This window comes from Pararge aegeria, chromosome 8 (assembly GCF_905163445.1).
Source record: "Pararge aegeria chromosome 8, ilParAegt1.1, whole genome shotgun sequence".
Classification (NCBI taxonomy): Eukaryota; Metazoa; Arthropoda; class Insecta; order Lepidoptera; family Nymphalidae; genus Pararge; species Pararge aegeria.
The window spans coordinates 7,375,888-7,398,235 of NC_053187.1; the positions used below are offsets into that span (position 1 = coordinate 7,375,888).

General features: G+C 33.1%; 2 protein-coding genes across 7 annotated transcripts in view; one reads left to right on the forward strand and one right to left on the reverse strand.

Moving 5' to 3' along the window:
* The first annotated feature begins 555 nt into the window (after positions 1–555).
* LOC120625718 (formylglycine-generating enzyme) lies at positions 556–4,221 on the forward strand. The gene is made up of 4 exons (XM_039892881.1): positions 556–1,139; positions 2,025–2,196; positions 2,465–2,624; positions 3,907–4,221. Exons 1-4 carry the CDS (start codon positions 614–616, stop codon positions 4,045–4,047), a joined length of 999 nt encoding a protein of 332 aa, XP_039748815.1. The 5' UTR covers positions 556–613; the 3' UTR covers positions 4,048–4,221.
* Positions 4,222–9,391: 5,170 nt separating this feature from the next.
* LOC120625817 (elongation of very long chain fatty acids protein AAEL008004-like) overlaps positions 9,392–22,348 on the reverse strand; it is a 46,485-nt gene continuing 33,528 nt past the window's right edge. For 5 of the 6 annotated variants that reach the window (XM_039893040.1, XM_039893042.1, XM_039893041.1 and 2 more), the window contains 5 exons: positions 18,451–18,534; positions 17,077–17,133; positions 15,976–16,218; positions 13,030–13,182; positions 9,392–11,778 (listed from right to left, as the gene is read on the reverse strand). In XM_039893040.1, the coding sequence (XP_039748974.1) occupies positions 11,632–11,778; positions 13,030–13,182; positions 15,976–16,218; positions 17,077–17,133; positions 18,451–18,534 (684 nt within the window). In that variant the 3' untranslated portion in view covers positions 9,392–11,631. Of the gene's footprint in view, positions 11,779–13,029; positions 13,183–15,975; positions 16,219–17,076; positions 17,134–18,450; positions 18,535–19,579; positions 19,661–22,348 lie in introns of all 6 variants that reach the window. The other variant, XM_039893045.1, reaches the window with a different exon arrangement.

The window sequence follows — 22,348 nt, forward strand, 5'->3', positions numbered from 1 at the left end:
TTCGGACTGGAACGTAGCTTAGCAGCTTAAATAGGCATGGGGGTAGTAGGGATTTCCCTGGACAAGCTTGGCCACAAAATGCTTTAATAGGTACTACTACTAAAACTTTAATTGCGGAAGAGTCTATGTAAGATTTGCAGTCAATGATTGCAACTATCTATAATTTCCAAATCTATCTATCTATAATACTGGTTGCCTCTGGAAGTAGGAGGGACATCTTTAGTGCTAAAACATATATACCTACATATATATATATATATATAAATGTTATGTTGGTTTGTGTACCCTCCAAATTAAAAAAGATCTGCAATGATCGGGCTGAAATTTTAGCATGATATATAATACGCATCAAGGATTTTTTTATCTATTTTTCTCAACTATTCAATCACAATGTGCAATATGATTGTGTGCAGGGTACAACTAGTTAATTTATAACGCTGTAAAAAGGTCAATTTATTGATATATCGAAAACCTTTTGAAACGGGCACAAACCTAAATTATTATTCACCTGAATTCTGAATCTGACGTATGTCATTCGTTATTATTTAGGTATTTGTTTACTTGTAGGGATAAGCGGTTTTTGTACTTTTTTTTTGATAAATATTGATATATAATGCTGTCGAAAGTAATTTTAATAAGTATATTATATATCGAATCAATTCACAATTTAAAAAGTGGTTGTGGATGTACGAGCAACCGGGAAGAATCAGAATACTTCAGTGAAGAAACAAACAATGTGATACTAACAAATGATCAATGCCCCATTAAAAATCAGTATGTGGATACGAATTCTAGGAAACCCGCTGAAATGATTTTTATACCGGCAGGTGCATACCAAATGGGTACCGACGACATAGTCATTGTTGACGACATTGAAGGTCCAAGAAGATTAGTTAAATTAAAAAGTTTCTACTTAGACAAATACGAAGTTTCGAACAGGGATTTTGATGTTTTTACTGAATCTACTAACTATAAGACTGAGGCCGAGACATTTGGTGATAGTTTTGTGTTCACACTATTCCTCAATAGCACATTTAAGGAAAAACTTAAGGATTTCCGTGTGATGCAGGCACCTTGGTGGTATAAAGTTGATGGTACAAACTGGAGACATCCCTATGGACCTGATTCTGATATAACAGGTAACACAAGCACCTATCCAAATAACCTACTGTAATTTGGAGTATTGAATGGATTTAAATGTTATTTTAACATCTCATGATGTTTGGATTATTATTGAGAGGTATCAAAATTTTCCCATATTGATATCTCTTGGGCATCTAAATTTGTTAATAAAAGAGCAATTAACATGCTAACTACTTACATGTGAGTTGCACTTGTGTTCTTCAGCCACAGTATTATTTTATTTATCATGGTCTTCAATAAATCCAGTGGAACTGTATTACCCTCTATCCTTTCAACTAACTCTAGTAGGGTGTGAAGGAAGGAAAAATAAACAATCAAACAAACACACTTTCACATTTATAATATTAGTTAGAAATGCTGACTATTATCTGGTTTATGATATAAATTTATACTCATACTTATTCTACATTCATTTACTTCATGCAACAATTATAATATTCATCTGTCCCTGAAATCAGAGCAGAAGAATTATTTATTAACCACTTAGTTTTCCAATTGCACAGGTTCAACAGTTTTGCTACACTTAAGTCATTTAATTGATAATTGACAAAATGCCAGACATTTTTCATACTAAAATTTGTTAATGCAACTAATATGTAAGCACTTGCCTTAAGTGTTACAAACCCTTAAGCTGCTTCTTGCTGCAAGTAAATTAGTCCAGGAATATCTTTAAAGTGTACACCAATAACTTTTTAATATTTTCTAAAGTTATCCAATATTCCAATCTTATTTCACAATCATTTTGTTCAATTAATTCAGATCTAATGGATCTGAAAGGGTTAAATGGTGCTTTGAAGGTAAAATATCTATTAATTTAAATAATTTAACATAATCTAAATATCCTATTTTATTAAAATCTTCTTAAAAAGTGTTTTTTTTAGATTTGATGGACCATCCAGTAATCCATGTATCTTGGAATGATGCTACTGCATACTGCAAATGGAGGGATGCACGTTTACCTTCCGAAGTAGAATGGGAAGCTGCATGTAGAGGCGGTAAACAAAATATAACATACCCATGGGGTGATAAGTTATACCCAAACAAGAAGCATTTGTAAGTATTGTAAACTAATATTGTATAGCTTTTAAAAGTTTAAAATACACAATTATAACTGTTGGAACCTACACAATTGCAATATCATTACACCTAACATGTTACATTGCTCTTTGGCACTTCTCAAAATTTGCCCTGTGCATTAAAAATACACAGTTATTTTTTTTATAAATATACAAGCTTCTTGTAATATATATAGTAAATAAAAAACTGTATATTAAAAAAGACAAATCTAATCAAATAATTATGTTTAACTATTACTTTTCAGGACAAATATATGGCAGGGCACATTCCCAAACCACAATTCAGTTAAGGATGGCTACATTGGCACCAATCCAGTGCACTTATTCCCTCAGAATGATTTAGGCCTCTGCAACATTGCTGGAAATGTATGGGAGTGGACAAAAGATTCTTGGTCAGAAGACAATGTAAGAAATTTTAAATTACTACATCCTATTTATTAGCATGACAAAGTATTTTTGTGGTAGTGTTTTAGAAAACTTCCAATCAATGCTGATTATTATAGTGCCTTATTTTTGGAAAATTCAAGGTAGCAATGCTATGATATTAAATAGTAACTAAATTTTTTTTATTTCTTTGTTTTTAAATTATATATATATATATGTATGTGTATGTGTAAAAATAATCAATACTATATATTTTTGTATTTTTCAATCATAAAAGTGTCAATTTATTATTGGTTAGGACTTTAGGAGATGTAATAAAGTTGAACGAGAATTATCAAGTTTCAATATATAGATTTTATTCATAACTGAATTTGTAAAGACACAAGGCTTTCATGCATACATTGGATTTCACGATAAGACACTTGAAAAGTTTGGTTTCGAATCCTTTCTTGCTAAATGCCTTTGCCCTCTAGTACTATCCTACCTTCCAAATTTCAGATTAAATTTGGAACTTTTACATCAAATATAAATTAAAGGTAGGAAAGATTTGTTTGTTTATTAATTTCTAAACTTTTAAACCACTTAACCGATTTAATCTTGCACCTTTGAAAGCTATTTTATCCAGAAGTATCATAGTAGCCATATTTAATAAAACATTAATTAAATTTCAGCTTGTAATGATGGTATTTTTACACCAAGACAACTAACGTTCAAGATCTGTTTTAACTATCTGCATACACCGCGCCGACACTACAACCTACAGGTTGTAGTTTCGGAAAGTTTATGATATATTTTTAATTGACTTTCTTCATAAAAGTGGAAGTTTCAATATGGATGTATTTTTTTTTGTATGTTCGGCCATAACTCCATCATTTATAATTGGATTTGCAAAATCATGATTTTTTTCGAAAAGATTTTGATTTGATGAAATTTAAATGAAACCATTTGGAATACCAAATGGTTTCATTTAAATTTCATATAGATCTGGTGAAGAGTTATGGAGGCAGATAACGGAACTCTTAAAAAATGGCAGCAAATCAACCGCGATTTCTGCTAAATCGTAATAATGCATATTATTTTTATGCAAACACACATTATCACGCCTAAACACTTGAAAGCGTTAGGAAGATGTGTTAAGTATGTTGGGGTACACCCACTTTTTCTATAAAACATAGTAGTAGTGGCATATTTTTTCGCGACGACGCTAATTGTAGCACGTATTCAAGCTTGATTTATGTTGGTATAACATTTGTATCAGAAGTTATTTATTTTTTGTTGATTTTTTTTATTTTGTTTGTTTCAGATTAAAGAAAAGGTAAAGAAAGGGGGTTCATATTTATGTCATCGTTCATACTGTTACCGGTATCGATGTTCCGCCAGATCACACAATACAGATGATAGTTCTGCTGGTAATTTAGGTTTCCGTTGTGCTAAAACTGCCTGAAATCTCTGTCCATAGGTATTAAAACATTTTTATACGAATTTCTATGTACGTTAGTACTTAACTAGATCCGTTTTTTTTGGATAAATGTGAAAACCTCGCATGTACGTAAGTGTCTAATTTTTTGTAAGTTATTGCTGGTTGTTATAAAAATATTATTGTGTTTAGTCTTCGATGTTTATAATTATATATTATATGATGTGATTTATAAATAAAAGAGTATTTTATATTAAATTATTAATAACATCCTTAACGAATTATCATTTAGATTGATTAACATTCAGCTGATATTAGTAGGTGTGGAATATCTACCTATTTAGATATATCTTTTTGAAACTTAAAATTTCAGTCATAATTTACTTTATCCAATGTACTTTATAAGTACTCATAAAACGTAAAGTAAGTATTGTTGTAACTATACAACCGGTTCAGAAGGCAGAAAGCAGATTGTACGGAGAAGGACACAACAACAAATCAGTAGTTGCTCTTTTTCAATTACTACTACTCTATCAGTAATGTACATTTAAAGTTGTCAATTTATGAACCATTAACACCTTGAAGTCTTATCTGGGCATTTTTATATTTATGACCTAAATTTACACCCTTCTTTATACGCGAAATGTAAGTATTCCAAGTACTTACCATTGAGTATATTCTAAAATACCACTACATGTTAGCCCTTGACTGTAATCTCACCTAGTAGGCTAGGCTAACCTGTTAGGGGATACTCAATACCGATTTATTTACGTTAATCTTTATTTGTACACCACTAAACAGTAAGGAAAATAAAGGACGAATAGAGAGAAACACAAAGACTGTAGTAGAATACAAAAGGCGGCTTTATCGCTTCCATTGCACTGTACTGCTAAATTCCTTGGCCAAGTCTTTGTCGACGGGAATATATCCCACAAATGCGGTGGGTGGGGTCTGTTATTAGCGACCTTTCCGGTGTTTTCACGTCCAGTCCTTTGAGAAATTTATGTCCTGGAGGGTACTTAAGCATTCTGTAAACGAAAGTCACATCCACGTTTGCGTGTTTGTCATTTTATATGGAGGATCTTAGAGAGGATAAACTTCAAGTTTGATAACTTTTTATTAAATTTGATAGATTTCTTTTATTCCAGAGTAAGTTCATTGACTTGATGCGATTGGTTACACTAACTAGACTGTCACTAGACTGCACGGTGTAGAATGGATGTTTAAGAAAAACTAGATAACACTTTAATTCTTATAATTTATTTGCATTTTTGTATAAAAATTGCAATATTACATAACCTGATTTCAATATCACTAATGAAACAAAATTTATTTACAAAAATGGCGAGCTTTAGCTTGTAACTGATAACAACAGCGGAACCGTATGGAGTAATGCAAAGCACCTAATTCCGGATAAGTACAAAACAAAACGGAAGACTAATAATGAACGTCAATGGTTAGTAGGTGCGCTTTCAGCAAAGCGAAGCCGAGCGGAGTGGATACGTGCAGAAATTGACCAATCAAATTATTGGTCTAAAACGTGATAGAGTTATGACGTTATTAATTAATAATCTGATTGGTTTAATTACGCACGGCTTTGCTCAGCTCCGCTTTAGTAAAAATGCATCCTTATTGCTACAACCCGTTGTTATTTTAAACATTTAATTTTACTAAGTGTAGCGAGAAAAATAAAAAATGCGTCTTAAATAAGAATAGGACGTGTCTTATATCAAGTCGGTGTTAGTGCAAACTACAAAAAAAAAACCTTAAGATATAATTAAAATCATAATAAATTACAATTAATATTATTATCACAATTAGAACATAAAATTAAAAATGCTAAATTGTAATATTGTCTTTTGTTCGAATATTTCTTCTGCACAGTAACCGACAGTAGTTTAATGTTTTTTTTTTATAACATCTGCAACTCTTAACTGCCCTCCATCAGCGACAAAATGATGTTGGTCGCAGTAGGAAAAAATGGGAAAAAAATTATATTAACTATTCTAAAATTTAAAGTTTTCTTAGCAAGTCTGATTTATCAAAAAATAGATATTTATGAGTACTCTACCCATTTTAAGTAATTTTATTATAAAAATAAATTTACTAGATATTAGTTATCTGTAATATATAAAGACAGGTATAATAGTAGTGAACTCTAAATCAACTTTTCTTTGTCTTTACTGCGTAGATTTAATATATTGTTTATTTCTACTTATATCATGTCAAAAGTAGCAGCACTAAGCTCCTATTCCTATTTGAAAAGGCTTTAATTGTAGACCTACATAAAAAAATCAATTTTTCTCTCTACACATAATAAAATTTTTTAAAATAAAGCCCCTAACTGTAGCGAGGTCGTTCCAAACGTTTTTTTTTCAAATAATCCTAAGTAACAATAATTTTCTAAACAATTTTGTACCTATCGTTGTAAATTTCATGATACATAAAATATAAGAGTTCGCAGCGACCTCGGAACAGTACCACATTATATATTTGGTATATAAATAAAATTAAAATTAAACAAAATAAATAGCCAACACAACCGTCTAAGTGTTACAATATAATGTATAATAACTGCACTGCATTTTGTGGTAACAATTTCCATAATGGAAAAGGATTGCGATCGTTTATAAAACAATAATTTAGTAAAAAACTTATAATAAGTATAAAAGAAAAAAAAATATTTGAATTTTTTTACAAATCGGAAATAAAGGCTGTCCCAAACAACAAATTCCTCTAGTCCAGGGAATGTCCAGAACTCTAGGTTATTGTAAACAGTACACCAAGAACAGATGTCTAATAGACCATTGCCCAAAAAAATATTTCACAGATTTACTTGTCCAGTTATATTGTAGGTGAAGCTAAGCATTTCACAGTGCGGAAACGAACGTGTACAATGTACATACGTACCGTTTTATATGCGCTGGTAAGTAAGCACGACATAGTACAATAGTATATACAGCGACTAGCCGATCTGGCAACAGAAATACCTGGACCATTTATGGCAACAACGTAATGTTAAATATGAATAAACGCGTCGAACGTGAACTTGTGCAGCATTGAGATTACGTTGACCCAGTTGCTAAGCGTGTATGGGTCACGCACCCTATTTCCCGCCTCACTTATATCCCTTTTGCCAGGTCGACTTTTGTCACAGACTATACCTTGATGGAACTATTGACACGATGCCTGAATGATAGGTATACTTACCTGCGTAGGTAAAACGAAAAGTATGTATATTGCACTCTTTTTTTAAATTTTTCATTTATGCAAGTTTTCGCGATTACGGTTTGATCTATTAAATCGGAGACTGAGTGGAGTATTATATGTTTGGGAAAGACTTTAAAGAAATAACTGTATTTTTAACGATTTGAACAATTGTAGTAAAATTAGTATAATATGCACGCATTTAGATAAACACAATTTAATTGACAGTCTATATAATCATAATTTGTTGCTGTAGCCAAGAGTTATCAATTTGAAATAATTGTTCAACAGAGCACCTTTATACAAACGTTTAACTCAAACAAAATCGCCCTTCCAATGTTAACTAAACTAAAAGCGATCTATATTTAATACCAGTACAAAACGCTATGCGATCACAAAATCTAGCTATACTTTTGTATCAATAAAATAAAATGTACACCACTGATACCGCCTAACGTATATACACTAGATAAATCACATTTTACACTAATTACACGACATACTTTGTTTAGTACCCGAAATGTAAAAAAAACAATCAATAGAAAAAATAAACACGAAAACCAAAAACAAAGTTTATAAGATTTCGACAAAAATATGTTTTTGAGTTAAAAATGATTCTAAGATTAATAATAAAATAATTTATCAAATCAAAGATTTCAATAATTAATTCCTACCATCGGGTAGTTGACATATCAGCGGGCTTAGTAATTTCTCCATGGAGACATGTCAATGAAAGACTTCAGGTAGGGCATATCCACGGTATAAATTTCCACCATAGTATGTACTATGGGTGGAAATTGGATATTAAATAAAAAACTTTTTCACATTTCGAGATCTAAAATAACTACATCGAAAGGATAGAAGAAGCGAATCATCGCATCTCTTTCCTACACCTTACCCCGGAAGGTCTATATTAAATAACACCCCCTTACACATTATCCATCGTTTGGAGGGTACAATAAAAATAAAATTTATTTACCTCCCCCCACTTATGTGCGGATTCATGGTAGTGTCAGGAGCCTTTTTATTTATGGCATTAAAACCGTAACACCGTAGTAAATGCATTTTGTGACGCTTATTTCGATTGTAATAATTGTCGTCACAAAATTGTACTTACTAGTGGGATACAATTGAAATGTCATAGTTAACAAGGGCCCCGGTTTTTCAGTCATATAATGAGAATTATTTTACCCCCACACGAACGCAAGGTATATTGTTCTCAACATGAGGTATGCACGGCGATGGACAACATAGTGATACAAGTATAATCTGGTTCTGGCAGTTGGGACTAAACCTATTTTCGAAATTATACGGATTTTCATAGCTAAAAGTATCGTTTTATTCAAAATATTCAATGAACAGCATAATTTGTATAGCAAATGTACATAAGCCGTGTCAAGTTATACTTGTTTCACAATACATTCATTGTATATGCCACATAAGGATATAGACCACAAATTTGTAGACCGACTTAAAAGTCTTAGAGCGGGCGGGAGTACCTAATTGGTAGCATTGAACAAATTATGTTTACACACTATCCGGAGCAATACATGCTGACAAACCAAGCAAAGTAGACGTATGAGTGACTTCACTGACCGTCGTACATTTTTTGGGTACAAATCGTAAAAAAACATGAATGAGTATGTCAAATGCAATATACACGTCATTATTTTAAAAATTGTACACCAACACTAATTAAAGATTCGGTAAACGTTTATTTTGTGTTTTATTGATTTATTTTATTGTTAACACGTACCATCGATGGGACAGAATAGGTAAGCCAAGTGTGAGATTTTCTACCTAAGTTTACCTATTCTATCGCGTGAAAGTTAACTGCGATTTATATGGTTTAGAAAGAGCGCCATCTAGTGACAAGCCTGTTTACCAGTATAGTAACTAGATGGCGCTGTTCCGATACAAATTGTAATAAACTTTCACGCGATCGATAAAGAAGTTGAAGTATCTCACACTTGGCACTTCTCGTCAACACTGTTATGGAAATAATTACTCAACAGCGGGGCGATAATTTAAAATTCGCTCGCCGACTTACGCTTTTGAATTATATTAATCTAACATAGCGAGCGTCGTTAAATCCAAATAGTATCTCGAATTGCTTATAACTCACTAAACTAGCAGGATTAATGTTAACGAAGTCTTTTTTTAAATATTTGACTAGCAAGTGACGTGACAACATTTAACGTCTGGTCTTTCCTTGCTAGTCTGGCAAACAAAGTTATTAAATTGTCAAACCGTAAACAAAACACGGAAAATGGAATTCAAAAATAAACAATCACGAAACTTAAACACGCGCGTTAAACAAAACACTGAAAAGAGAAATCAAAAATAAACAATCACGAAAATTAAACACGCGCGTCCTTGAGTTATTGACACTCGGCTTAAAGTGCGGAGTGAAACCAGCCTTAGTGGTAATGTAAGGCATGGCTAGAGAACCAATTTCTTCTCTTTCGTCTAATCAGCTTAGTTGAGCAGTACTTTACGTATATCAAAAATTATCATTAGATCGGATAATGCATAAACGCTCTTACGCTAAAAAGTTCATAAAAAATATTAGTCGTTTTAATACAATATTCAATGTCTTTTACGATTTAAGTTATAAAATGGAGTAAAAACTTAATAAGAGATGTGCACTTACATTCCGTTATGCATTAAAATAGCCCGTATCAAAAACACCATGTCAAATATGTAGAAATTCCTCTTTAATACAAAAAATGAAAATTTATAGAAAATCGAATATGCCTTTGTATCCAAACATATAATTCTTAAATTTAGGCATATAACACTCGTTTCTAAATATACATAAGTCACACACAACGTTTTTCAGTTTTGAAAATGGAAGTGACCTTCACTCGACTTTTAAACGGTTATTTGAATACAACAAAGTCGTTAAATTATAACCTTTTCAATACTGATTTTGCAATATTTTTTTTAAAATATTAAATACAAATTAAAAATGTACACGTACGACGTAAAAAAAAATGTTTGTAAATATAATTTTTTTGCTTCCTATCCTGAAAAGAAAATTAGAGTGTATGTTTCTATGCAGTTATAAGTCTTGCAAAGCTAGGCAGTTATTTTTATTAAAGCTTGCTAAGGTTTTTATTAAAAAGTCAAAATACAGTTGTTGTATGTCCAACAGCTGTAGTCTGTCGCCATTAACACAGTCAGTGTTCATCTGACATGTTAAATAATTGCCTAATTAGAAAGGGGCTATTTAGGTTACGTTTCCTGCCCGTTGAATACACTAATGTTATATAAAAAAATGGCGTGAAACCAGGGATGGCAAACATTTTTTAAAGTTTTATAAAAAAAAAAAATAACGTTTCTTGCCACTGCAAATGAACCATCTTAGGTTATAAGTGATTAATGGCTATGAGTATTTTTAAGTATATTTACTCAACTTGTACTTACAGAGTTACGCGTTCACAAAATAAAAAAAAATTGTGATATTATCGCGCACTTTATAAGGTCGACACTTTCGATTACATTTTAGAATATATAAATTATCTAGCAAACAAGATAATGCAACATAACGACGAGTGAAGTGATATTTTGTTATAAATTGTTAAAATAAGTTACTTTTATGAATAGGATAACATATTCTCAATTAACGGCGTGTCCAAAATTTTCATTTCCGTTCGCCATCCCTGATTTAAACGTAGGGTATTTAATTGAATTCAAAACTGTTAGTCTAAGCACTGCAAGCGACAATCTTAATTCACAAGTCTTACATTTTTCCTTGTATACAAGTGCTATAAATCTGAGCTACCTAATTGTGGCAAATATCCAGGGCCCTAATTCTATATGACATTAAAATCTTATAACAATTTTCATGTTTGACGTCATAAAATTTAGTTGTGAGTATCATACGATTTGAACGTCATAGATAATCAGGGTGCCAAAACCCATAGTATGAAATTTGCACGAAAATAAATTTGGAGTCGGAAACGAATACGATCGAACCAAAACAAAACCGATGCAGCGTGGAGGGTTCAAATGATCTCAAAAGTAATTCTAATATCCTCTCCTCTATAAAAAAGGAGACCTGTACCTAGTAGGCTAAGGAACATTAGTCTAATCTGAAAAAGACAAATCCGTTGGGGCAATATACATTTTTTACTCGTCGACGCAGAATCCTTTAGAATTACGCTCTTTACATATTTCTAACACCTGGAGTATTTTTTGGATCTTAACATTGTAATGACTTTGACGTCCGCGTAAGAGTTTCGATATTCGACAACGACTTCACGTGTACTGATCTCATACTAAGGGTATCTTTATGTTAAATGAAAACATACGTAACAAATTTTCCACGTGTTTTTCAAGTGGGGTTATGTGTTATCAGTCGGTCTACAGGCGTGTGGTCTATTTGGAGGGGCGACGCGGTCAGTTGCCCGCGGGCAAAACCGTCCGCGCTCGCACTAGCCCGTTCGTGTGCCCGTTACTGAAGCCGTTCTTCAGCGAACCGTTCTTGTACGGCATTTTCAACTCTTCAATCTCCGTCGTGATTGGCTGCGGCGATCTCGCGCGAACCTGCACGAAAGATAATAAATAGTATTAAAAACACTATTCGATATAAAAGACGAATATTTGGAACAGAAGTATATGGGGTGTTATATATTAGCGAAAATGTAAAATTTTTGTTTTACAACTCTTTCCTGGAATCAATACTTTTACAGAAGCTTTCTTACAAAATACGCGGTGACAATCGTAACACCGGCTTTGGGTATATTTAAGGTAAAATAGGGTCACGGCATCAAAAAAAATATTAAGGTCCTATGTAACATTCAAACAATAACTCAAGAAAACTTCCACTTAAATGTTTTAACAACTTATCACGATTAATAAGGTTATTTTTTAGGATACTTTTTTATGAAAACTAAAAACTTTCCCATAATATATTAATATATCCCTTTTTTAATGACCTTGCATATTACTTATTGATGTAATTTACAAAAAAAAAAACAGTTCAATTTGTTATATTTGACTAATCGGGCCGCTCATTTCAGAGATAAGCGCGTTCAAACAAACAAAGAAAACCGAAAACGAAAAAGCTTATTATCCATCCTATATAGTGAACATGTTGACGGCCGATTGGCTCAGTGGGAAGCGACCCTGCTTTCTGAGTCCAAGGCGGTGGGTTCGATTCCCACAACTGGCAAATGTTTGAGTGATGAACAGGAATGTTTTTCAGTGTCTGGGTGTTTATATGTATATTATAAGTATTTATGTACATTATTCATAAAAATATTCATCAGTTAGCTTAGTATTCATAACACAAGGTACGCTTACTTTGGGGCTAGATGGCGATGTGTGTATTGTTGTAGTATATTTATTTATTTATTTATATGTTGCGCAAAGTAATCCACGATACAGACTTGTTTAACTTTTTTTAGTGTTACAATTGGCGGAACAAGGATATGGTAGGCAATATGTTAGGTTTAAAACCTAACCCAACCTCGTCATTAAGAAATTCATCTATTGTATAGTAACCTCGCTGTAATAAATGTGTTTTAACACATTCTTTAAAGTTATACATTGGTAAGTCCAAAATTACCTTAGGAATCATATTATAAAAGCGTACACTCAATTCCACAAACGACTTCTGTACCTTTCGCAGACGATATGCAGATGTCACTAATTTATGACCATTTCTTGTAAGTCGACTGTTTATATCCACTTTTTGTTTATATTATTTTCCTAAGTAGTATGCATTTTTTATATTTAGTATTACCACAAAAATCACTTGTACTGCTCAAAATAGTACTTTTAATATGGCGTTACCTTTGGTTTGGAGTAGGACTGGTAGTAGAAGTCTCTGAAGAGGAAGAAGAACATGACAGCGTGCATGCCGATCCACCATACGAAGGCTCGCGGGTAGTCGCAGTCGATGAACAACAGCTGGAACGCGTGCACCATTATGCCCACAAACTGCACCTGTGAACCGAAACCATCGTTAGCGCGAAATGATTCGATTTAATTTCAACACGCGACCTTGAAGCGATTGAGAAAGAAAGAGAGAGAGAGAGAAGCTAACCGTGGAATTTGGAACTCCCTACAAAAGACCTATGTCCAGCAGTGGACGTCTATCGGTTGATATGATGATGATGATGATACATAATAATTATGAGGTGATGGTCATAAATAGGTTCGCCAACTTAAACTTAAAGGTTTAAGAAAAGCCCACAACAAACTTAGCTGGGTAATATTTTTTGCTATCACCATCTCTAAGTCAATTATTATTTAGCTATGAGGTACGAGCAGTTCACACCCGAGCTTTTTTTATCGTTGAAGTAATCCTTAGTGTAATAATCAGATTTTTCTATAAGCTTACATATTATATATAAACTTTCCACCTATTGAGAGACATGTATAAGATTTCATCCGGTACTTTGTTATAAAATATACAATTTCCCTTAAATTATTTACTTATTTTATTGGATAGAAGCAGGCGTTACTTTGCGGAAATCCATGATATATTATCAAAATTAAGCTTAATTTTGATAATACTTATTTTATGTAAAATTGCTTAAAATAAGAAAGCTTAATATATTCTAAATATTACCTAAATATATCCCTTTTCAAATTGAGTAAACGAAAACCCTAGGAAGATTTCGGAGGACCGGATAGTTGAAATATGAGAGACATTTTGACGGCCGAGTGGCGCAGTGGGCAGCGACCCTGCTTTCTGAGTCCAAGGCCGTGGGTTCGATTCCCACAACTGGAGAGTGTTTGTGTGATGAACATGAATGTTTTTCAGTGTCTGGGTGTCTATCTGTATATTATAAGTATGTATGTGTATTATATTCATAAAAAAATATTCATCAGCTATCTCAGTACCCATAACACAAGCTACGCTTACTTTGGGGCTAGATGGCGATGTGTGTATTGTCGTAGTATATTTATTTATTTATTTATTATTTTCGCATTCCATTCTTAAGTTAGTTTCAAAATCTAATGTTAGGCTAAGTTGGAAAATGAATACGCCAGGCCGATTTACATATTAAATATAGTAATTCCATGTAGATACAAAAGCAATAATAAATTCAACCTGCCAGCTAAAGATTTAGGATTAGACTGGTTATTATAAAATTAGGCAGTTGGTTTCCAATTATTATCCGGTTCTTCGCAATTATAAAGGTTTTTCACAAAAAAAGCGATGTTTTCCTGCCATCTTCGTGACATGCAAAATGGTTTTTCAGGCGCCGCGAAGTAGGGCAAAAATAACACGATCTGTCACACATGCATAGCAGGTTAAAATTTAAATAACTAACCCTGTTAATTTATGAGTTATTAAAATTCCCACGGAATTGTCTGGACAATGCAATTACTAATTGTAATTAACTGATTATCATCAAATTAACATTAATACAAAGGAATAAATACAGACACTTCTTTATTTTTTTATTGTGTAAGGTTAATGAAGAAAGTGATACTTTTCATGAATACTAATCGGCTTTATGTTTTTTGAGCACACTGATATATAAACGTTGGGGTTAATAATAATGCATTTAAATTAAAACGTGATAAAGCATATTGAAACGTGCAAGTTGGCCTTATAAAAACAAGACAGTTAACAACTTCCTACCTACATCTAACCCATATTCCTCTTTACCAAACGTTTATAAACTTGGGATAACGTCGTTGCAGTTGTGCAGTTGAAGTGTAATAAGGCACAGCGTAACTATTCCGTCGTTATGCCACGATGGCCAAGTTCGGGACTTAGAAATGCAGGTTTCCTAACGATGTTTACCCCGGTATCATTTTAATATTGTTGGCGTTTTTGTTTGAGAATGATTCTGAATAATTATTATATTTTTAGGGACGTCAAGATACGTCATATTATACTGTAATTTTAAAATAACGCTGCTTTAGGCGCTGGTAGAAAAACCCTCTGGCGCTTTTACTGGGATATTTAAAAGATGAGATATCAATGAAGTGAACCTTTTTAACAAATATCTAAATGTTAAATTTGCCTACATAGGTCCACTGCTGGCCTAAAGGTATTGGCGTGCATAGAGGGTATGAAAAAAATCTCCAGTACGAGTTATAAAAAAACTTAAGGGTAGGCATTGCAATAGTTATAAAAAGCCTACCCTCAAGTATTTATAACTCGTACTGGAGATTTTTTTCATACCCTCTATGCACGGCAAAGGGTTTGGTAAACGCAGTAGATGTAGCAATGGACGGACGGACGGACTCTGTTATGTTCTCTTAGTCGCCTCGTATTACACTCAAAAAAAATGCGATCACTTTATTTTGATCTGCCGTCGCGATGCAGCCCTAACAGGTTATTAGATTCTAATAGGTTTATATAATAATAATAATAATAAATATACTACGACAATACATACATCGCCATCTAGCCCCAATGTAAGCGTAGCTTGTGTTATGAGTACTAAGATGACTGATGAATATTTAAAAAAATAATAAGTCTCTCTCTTTTGTCGATCCCTTATGACTGAGGATCGTGATCACTGCTATGGCGACTTAATAAGTAAATATACTTAATAATAAGACTTAATAAGTAAATACTTATAATATATATATATAAACACCTAAACACTGAAAAACATTCATGTTCATCACACAAACATTTTCCAGACGTGGGAATCGAACCCACGGCATTGGACTCAGAAAGCAGGGTCGCTGCCCACTGCGCCAGTCGGTCGATAGGCTAACATTATATCTCGGTAAAAAGTAACCGAATGAGATTTTTTGTTTACTTACCATTTGCAAGGTAGTAAGGTATTTCTTCCACCACAAGTACGGCCTCATATGGGGGCCCATAGCTGCCAACATGTAATACGAGTACATGATGATGTGAACGAAGGTGTTGAGGAGGCCGAAGAACGTGGAGTGCCCGCCGGGGGTGAACTTTACGCCAAACCACACGGACATAGGCATCACGCCGTGGTGGATCACGTGCAACGTTGATACGTGGTCGAATTTCTTTCTTAGCACAAAGAAGATCTGGAAAATATATATACATATATAAATATATATATATATATACAAAATATATACAACAATACGCACATCTCCATCTAGTCCCAATATGAGAGTAGCCTGTGTTATGGGTACTAAGATAACTAAAAATAAATTAAAATGTATTGAATAGGTAAATGTTTTAGCTATTAGAATATTTATATCATTCGTAGCGTATTTACGTCCCACTGCTGGGCACAAGCCTTTTGGACCCACCACACAGCTACATTGAGGGTTGGTGGGCTTTAACGACTATTGCCACAAGTTAGTGATAATAACCGGGACCGCTTAACTAGCTGGCTAGACTGGTACTGAAAAATCTTTAACAGAAAAAATGCGGTACCTAACAATTATTGGCCCAAACCTGGATTCAAATTCTAATATGAACAATTACGTTTTATTCGGTTCGACGTAGCTTCGACGTCGAGTGCAAAGTATGAAAGCCAGATTGTGACTTCACGACTAAGCTTGCAAAACTCATACTTAGGTTTAGGTTCACTACAGGATTTAAGTTCAAAGGCTGATTAGCAATGGAAATTGTACGTAGTAGGAATTCAAGTAGTATATAGGATATTTCCGCAGGAAATGAATAGCGAAACATTTACATTTATTAATTTATCTATAGTTTATTACGCAGATTAAAATTATTACTATGAAGATTTTATAGGTTATACATACTCAATGTAACACAAAGTTTATAACGTAAACGCTAAGTGCTGACTTATATTCAAACTGCAAGTTTTAAATTAGGAATAAAATATCAGCCATATTTGAATAATGAATGACATTTATTAGGAATGGGAGGACATAATACTTATCATACTTAATAGTGTAACTACTCACCGTATCAAAGAATTCTGTGAACTTTGAGAAGTAATACCACCAACAGGCATTAACCATCTGAAAAGTTAACTAAGTGTCATTATTTATGAAAAAAAAAACAATTGTCAAGTCCTTTGAATAGGGAAAAAAAAGCGTAGCTTTATTCAGTAAAATTAAAAGAATTCATTATGGGAAATGTGTTAAAACCATTTTATAATCAGAAAAAATTTAATAATCTTCTGACATACAATATTTATGGTATACCAAACACTTTTTAAGTATGGAGTATTTTGTTATTTATTCATTTCATCATTGTTATGTGTACTTGTGAAACTAGGGTAAATAAAGGTTCTTTAATAAAGTCGCCTTTTTTTTCGCTTCTCAGAGGACGTACTCTTACCATAAAATAAGCGGAGAAGCGGCGAGCAAAAGCTAGCCAAATATAGATAACCAATATAATTATATATGATAGACATTAATGAATTATGAAATGAATTTCGTGCTATGTATATCTACAACTGAATGTATGAAAAATGTTTGGTTTAATTTTGTAGCGATAAATGAAGAATGAGTGAGCTTTTGTAAAATCTATTACGCTTGAAAACCTAAGTAAATGGTAAAAAAAAACTATATCAATAATGATAGTATACTTAAATCAATGGTTCTATGTTTAAACTATATCTATTGAAGGCAAAGCGTTTGCTTTTGCTGGCGCAATAGATTTTACAAACCCATAAAATTACTGCTTTTTATGTGTATTATACTATCTTAAATAAATGAACGAAATGTAAGTAATATTATAATATTGTTCCATGGAAAGCAAAATGTCTTAGTCCGCGAAGATATAATAACTTATTATACCTACTTTGGATAATTACATTTGATTCACTTATTTAAGTCGATTGTAATCATGGCTTCCGTTTTTACACAATATTTAATGTATTATGATAATAGTAATTAGAATGTTGATGTGGTAATTATTCAGATCGAAGGGGCTAATATCAGTGCACACGAATCAGTCTTTCATAGTGCCTGTTTCCTCCGGAAAAAAAAGGTTATTTCTAACAAATCGAGACTTGCTTTTGAACAGTGACTATTAATTTATTACCAAAGCCATAGCTTATTCTTTTACTTATTTATTTAAGATTGGTCGCGTGAGTATATATAGTAAGAACAACTTCGGAATGTAACCATATAGAGCTAAATTTTTTTTCATGGATAGTTAAGTTGTTGATCGGTAATATAATAGGTATGGTAACTCTGATATTAAATGAATAGCCATACTGTGTGTTTATGTCAGTGACAATGTGTGGGAACGTGAATAGGGAAAATTGCGATAAACTGTGAGTAGACGACACGGCAAGGGTTCAATTAAAATGTGTACAGATAATTCACCCTCATTGTTTGTGGACTTTTCGAGTGGTCGACGGGTTGACACTGAAAGCTATACCTGCCTGTGAACCAGCCCGCGGCCCCGATCTGAAACAATATGCCGACACCTGGCCCTGTGTTATTCGTATATTGGCATAGCAAGGCGCCGTAGGTCGTCGCACGCACACTATCGGTTAGCTGACCAAGCCAAGTAGACGACGCGATTGCTGTCTCACGCTCATGTTTCAGTCAAACAATTTTATATATTAAGCGCATCACTTAGGACTGATAAGGCTACATTGTTTTAAATGCCACAGTCCGAATACGGTTTAAAGGGATAGAAAAATTCCCGGAAGATCGGAAGACAAGGAAAACAGAACCCGGGTTTTTATAGGATTTGGGCATCGTCTTTGTCTGTGAAGTAAGCTTGTGCGTACTCTTTCGCACTACACTACATTTGTTTAGAAAGTAAAGCTATGAGTTTCGGTTACGAATAGTATAAAAATTATGAAGTTTTATGGCTATCCGTAATATAAATGAATGAGTAGAATATATAATTTGACAATTATATATGCACATCATTAATTTATATTTGAGCATTTCCGTTAATAAATTGATGATGCGAACGGTATTAAAATGGAGCTGAGGTAGTATGCGGGAGGGTTATTAACCCCATTTGTCTAGTTGGCTTAGTTGAGTACCAAATACCGATAAATCGTTCTATGGCGAACGTATAATTATATACCAAAATATATAACATATTTTAAGGTCAATGCATACGTCTCGTGTAAAACGTTCAGGGCAAAGGCCTTTTAAATAAACAGTTTAATACGATTACGCGTCTGATAACACTATCACACGAATCCACAAATTTTAGCTGCACCCAATTTAATGGTTTTATCACGCTATCGTAAACTGGATTCGTTTTATTTCTGTACTTACTCAATAATTTACAGTTTCACATATGCATTGACACTTATAGTTAGTTTAATTTAAACTTAATCGTATTTAAGGTTTCCTTAATTTATAAATACCACTTTCACCCTATACAATATATATTTACAATTTCCTGGAAAATAAAAAATTTTATGTCTTTGTACAGTGATGTTAGTTGAACTTTGCTCGAGCAGATTTGTGTCATTTCTCGACTTACTCTATTAGCAATTGGACTGTCTGAGTAGTCCACAGGTTGGCATCGTAAACTGTAATGATTCAGCCAGCCGCCCATCAAGCTCTGGGTACATTTAATTAATTATATGTAAAAGTCCTCAATTATAACAACAAGAAACAACAAACTCTTAGTTAAATTATGATTAACAAATCAATAAGGCCTTAAAGGACTTGAATCCATCCATGGCCGTAAAATAAATTAATAAAAAAAAAAACAAATCAATAAATTTCATCAACATCAACCCATAACCGGCCCACTATAAGGCACGAGATTCCTCTTAGAATTTGAGAAGGATTTAGGCCGTTATAGTCAACCGCGCTGGCTAAGTGCGGATTGGTAGACATCGCACGCCATTGAGAACATAATGGAGAACTCTCAGGCATACCGGTTTCCTCACAACGATTTCCTTATCTGTTGCAACAAGTGATATTTTATTGCTTAAATTAAAAACGCACATAACTGCGAAAAGTTAGAGGTGCGTCCCGGAGGTCGAACTTGGCCCCCCTTAAAAGGAAGCCGAAGTTATCCCACTAGGCTATAACCGCTTAAATCAATATCTGTATTCACGAACAAGACTACATACATATTTATCAACATTATCATCAAACCATTATCGGCCCATTACAGTGCTGGGGTCTCCTCGCAGAAAGTGTTGTGTTCATTCCAACACATACAATTGGTATCACAACCGTAGATTATTCAACTAGTGCATAAAAGCCGTTCTATCCAAGATACTTAATTCCAGCGTAAATAGGTTTCTGACCGAGTTACATCCTTTCGCCAGAAAAATGTTTCATGTATTTTTTTTTGTTACTTCCTATCCTCGCAACCGGAAGTGGTGTGCTTTCAGTTTGCTAGATATGTTCAACTGGATGGATAATTTATATGTTTGCTTTATTTCATTTTTATTTTTACAATAAAAACATCGCCATCTAGCCCCAAAGTAAGCGTAGCTTGTGTTATGGGTAAGATGACTGATGAATATTTTTATGAATTAAATACGTAAATACTTATAATATACAGATAAACACCAAGACACTGAAAATCATTAATGTTTATCACAAAAACATTTTGCAGTTCATTTTGCAGGAAACGAACCCACATTCTTGGACTCGGAGAGCAGCCGAGTCAAGCCCAGTAAGCCATATACAAATTGTTTGTGAATACGATTTTAATTAAAAAGAAAAATACTTTGCCGCTTAAATGACAATATTTGGTATTTCTAAATACTATATAAATATAATACTATAACATTTTTTTCAATAACCTTTTAAATTATCTCGCTCTAAACTGGCAATGTAAGTACCTAACTACGAGGTACTTGTTAGGACTGTACAGCTACAGCCAATTACGAGCCTTTATAAACATTGATAAAGTGGAAGTTGGGGCATTAAATAGTATTCCTTGGTATTACTTCCTACTTCCCGCTTACCTCGTCTTGAGATCACGTCGCGTAGTAATTTCCCTAGACATATCGTCACCGTAGACTTGTCAGCCTCATACGAACATAGGTTAAAAATCTTACCTACATTTTAAATTATTATTGTTAATTTAACTACTAATATAATCATGTTATTCATATCTTCTTAGCATCTTTATAGTACCTACTGCCTACCGTATTATATGTAAAAACACTTGCCAAAAAAAACCAGCTAAAATATAAACCCGTAAACCGGTTTAATTACAAAAATACAAGATTAGTGGAAACAACTAAACTACGTAGATAATTAGCAAACTTAGTGGGTATTTATTAAAATTAGTGCATGCCCTAGTTTTTGTTACTTCTAAAATCTTATCAGATCTTGGTTGCGAATCAGTCTGTAATTGACATTTATAAATCACACGCCCGTTTGTAGAGATAAACATCGTATCTACTTGATGAGGAAATTTTCATATCTCGTGGTATTACTATGCATATGTGTAAGCTGTCAACCTTAAATGCCTTCCACAGAAGAGCTTATAAATTATTGTTAAATATCAGTAACCTTATGTATTCGTTACTTAGACAATCTATAATCGTTAAAACCGCGTTGTTACCCGTTACTTTCATAGCAGTTGATCAAACATGTAGGAATTCCATCAGCTTCATCATTTTGGGATATTTTAAATTCTTTATTCTTCCAAGATGCGCTCTTTTTAATAAACATTATGATGTTGTTTATTTTTTATGAAGTTGATTCTATGATCAACTTTTTATTTCAATTACTAGGATAACATTGCGTGAACATAAATAAAAATAAATTTGTTAGACAAAAAAAAAACAATATATGACTGCACACAGCCAGCATTGTCAAATGCAAGTAACAAAACATTTTTGCGCGAGTAACGATTCGGTACTTCAAGTCAGCCAGTTGACTTATTAACAAATATATAAGATCTGCCATAGCTCGATTCCAGAGTAGTTTGGCGGCTTTCCAGAAAGAATATGAACTAGTCCATAGTAACAACTCAAATATATTTATCAAATAAAGCAAATCCCAATGAAATATCTCAAATAAATTATGTCCATGTTACAGCCTATTCAAAACATGTATGCAGTCATAAAATAATAATATTTTGCAAAACATTATGAACTTGTGTAAAATCAGGTTTCAAATGTTACAAGCAAGTTTTCTTGCACAAGAGTGATTTTGTGGGGCTCTGTAGAAAAACATTCATTTTTAAGCCCTTACACTTTCGTCCAGTCTTTGAGTCTGTGTTACACAGCCACACTATCCAGATAATATTATAAATATGAAAACATTTAATAGA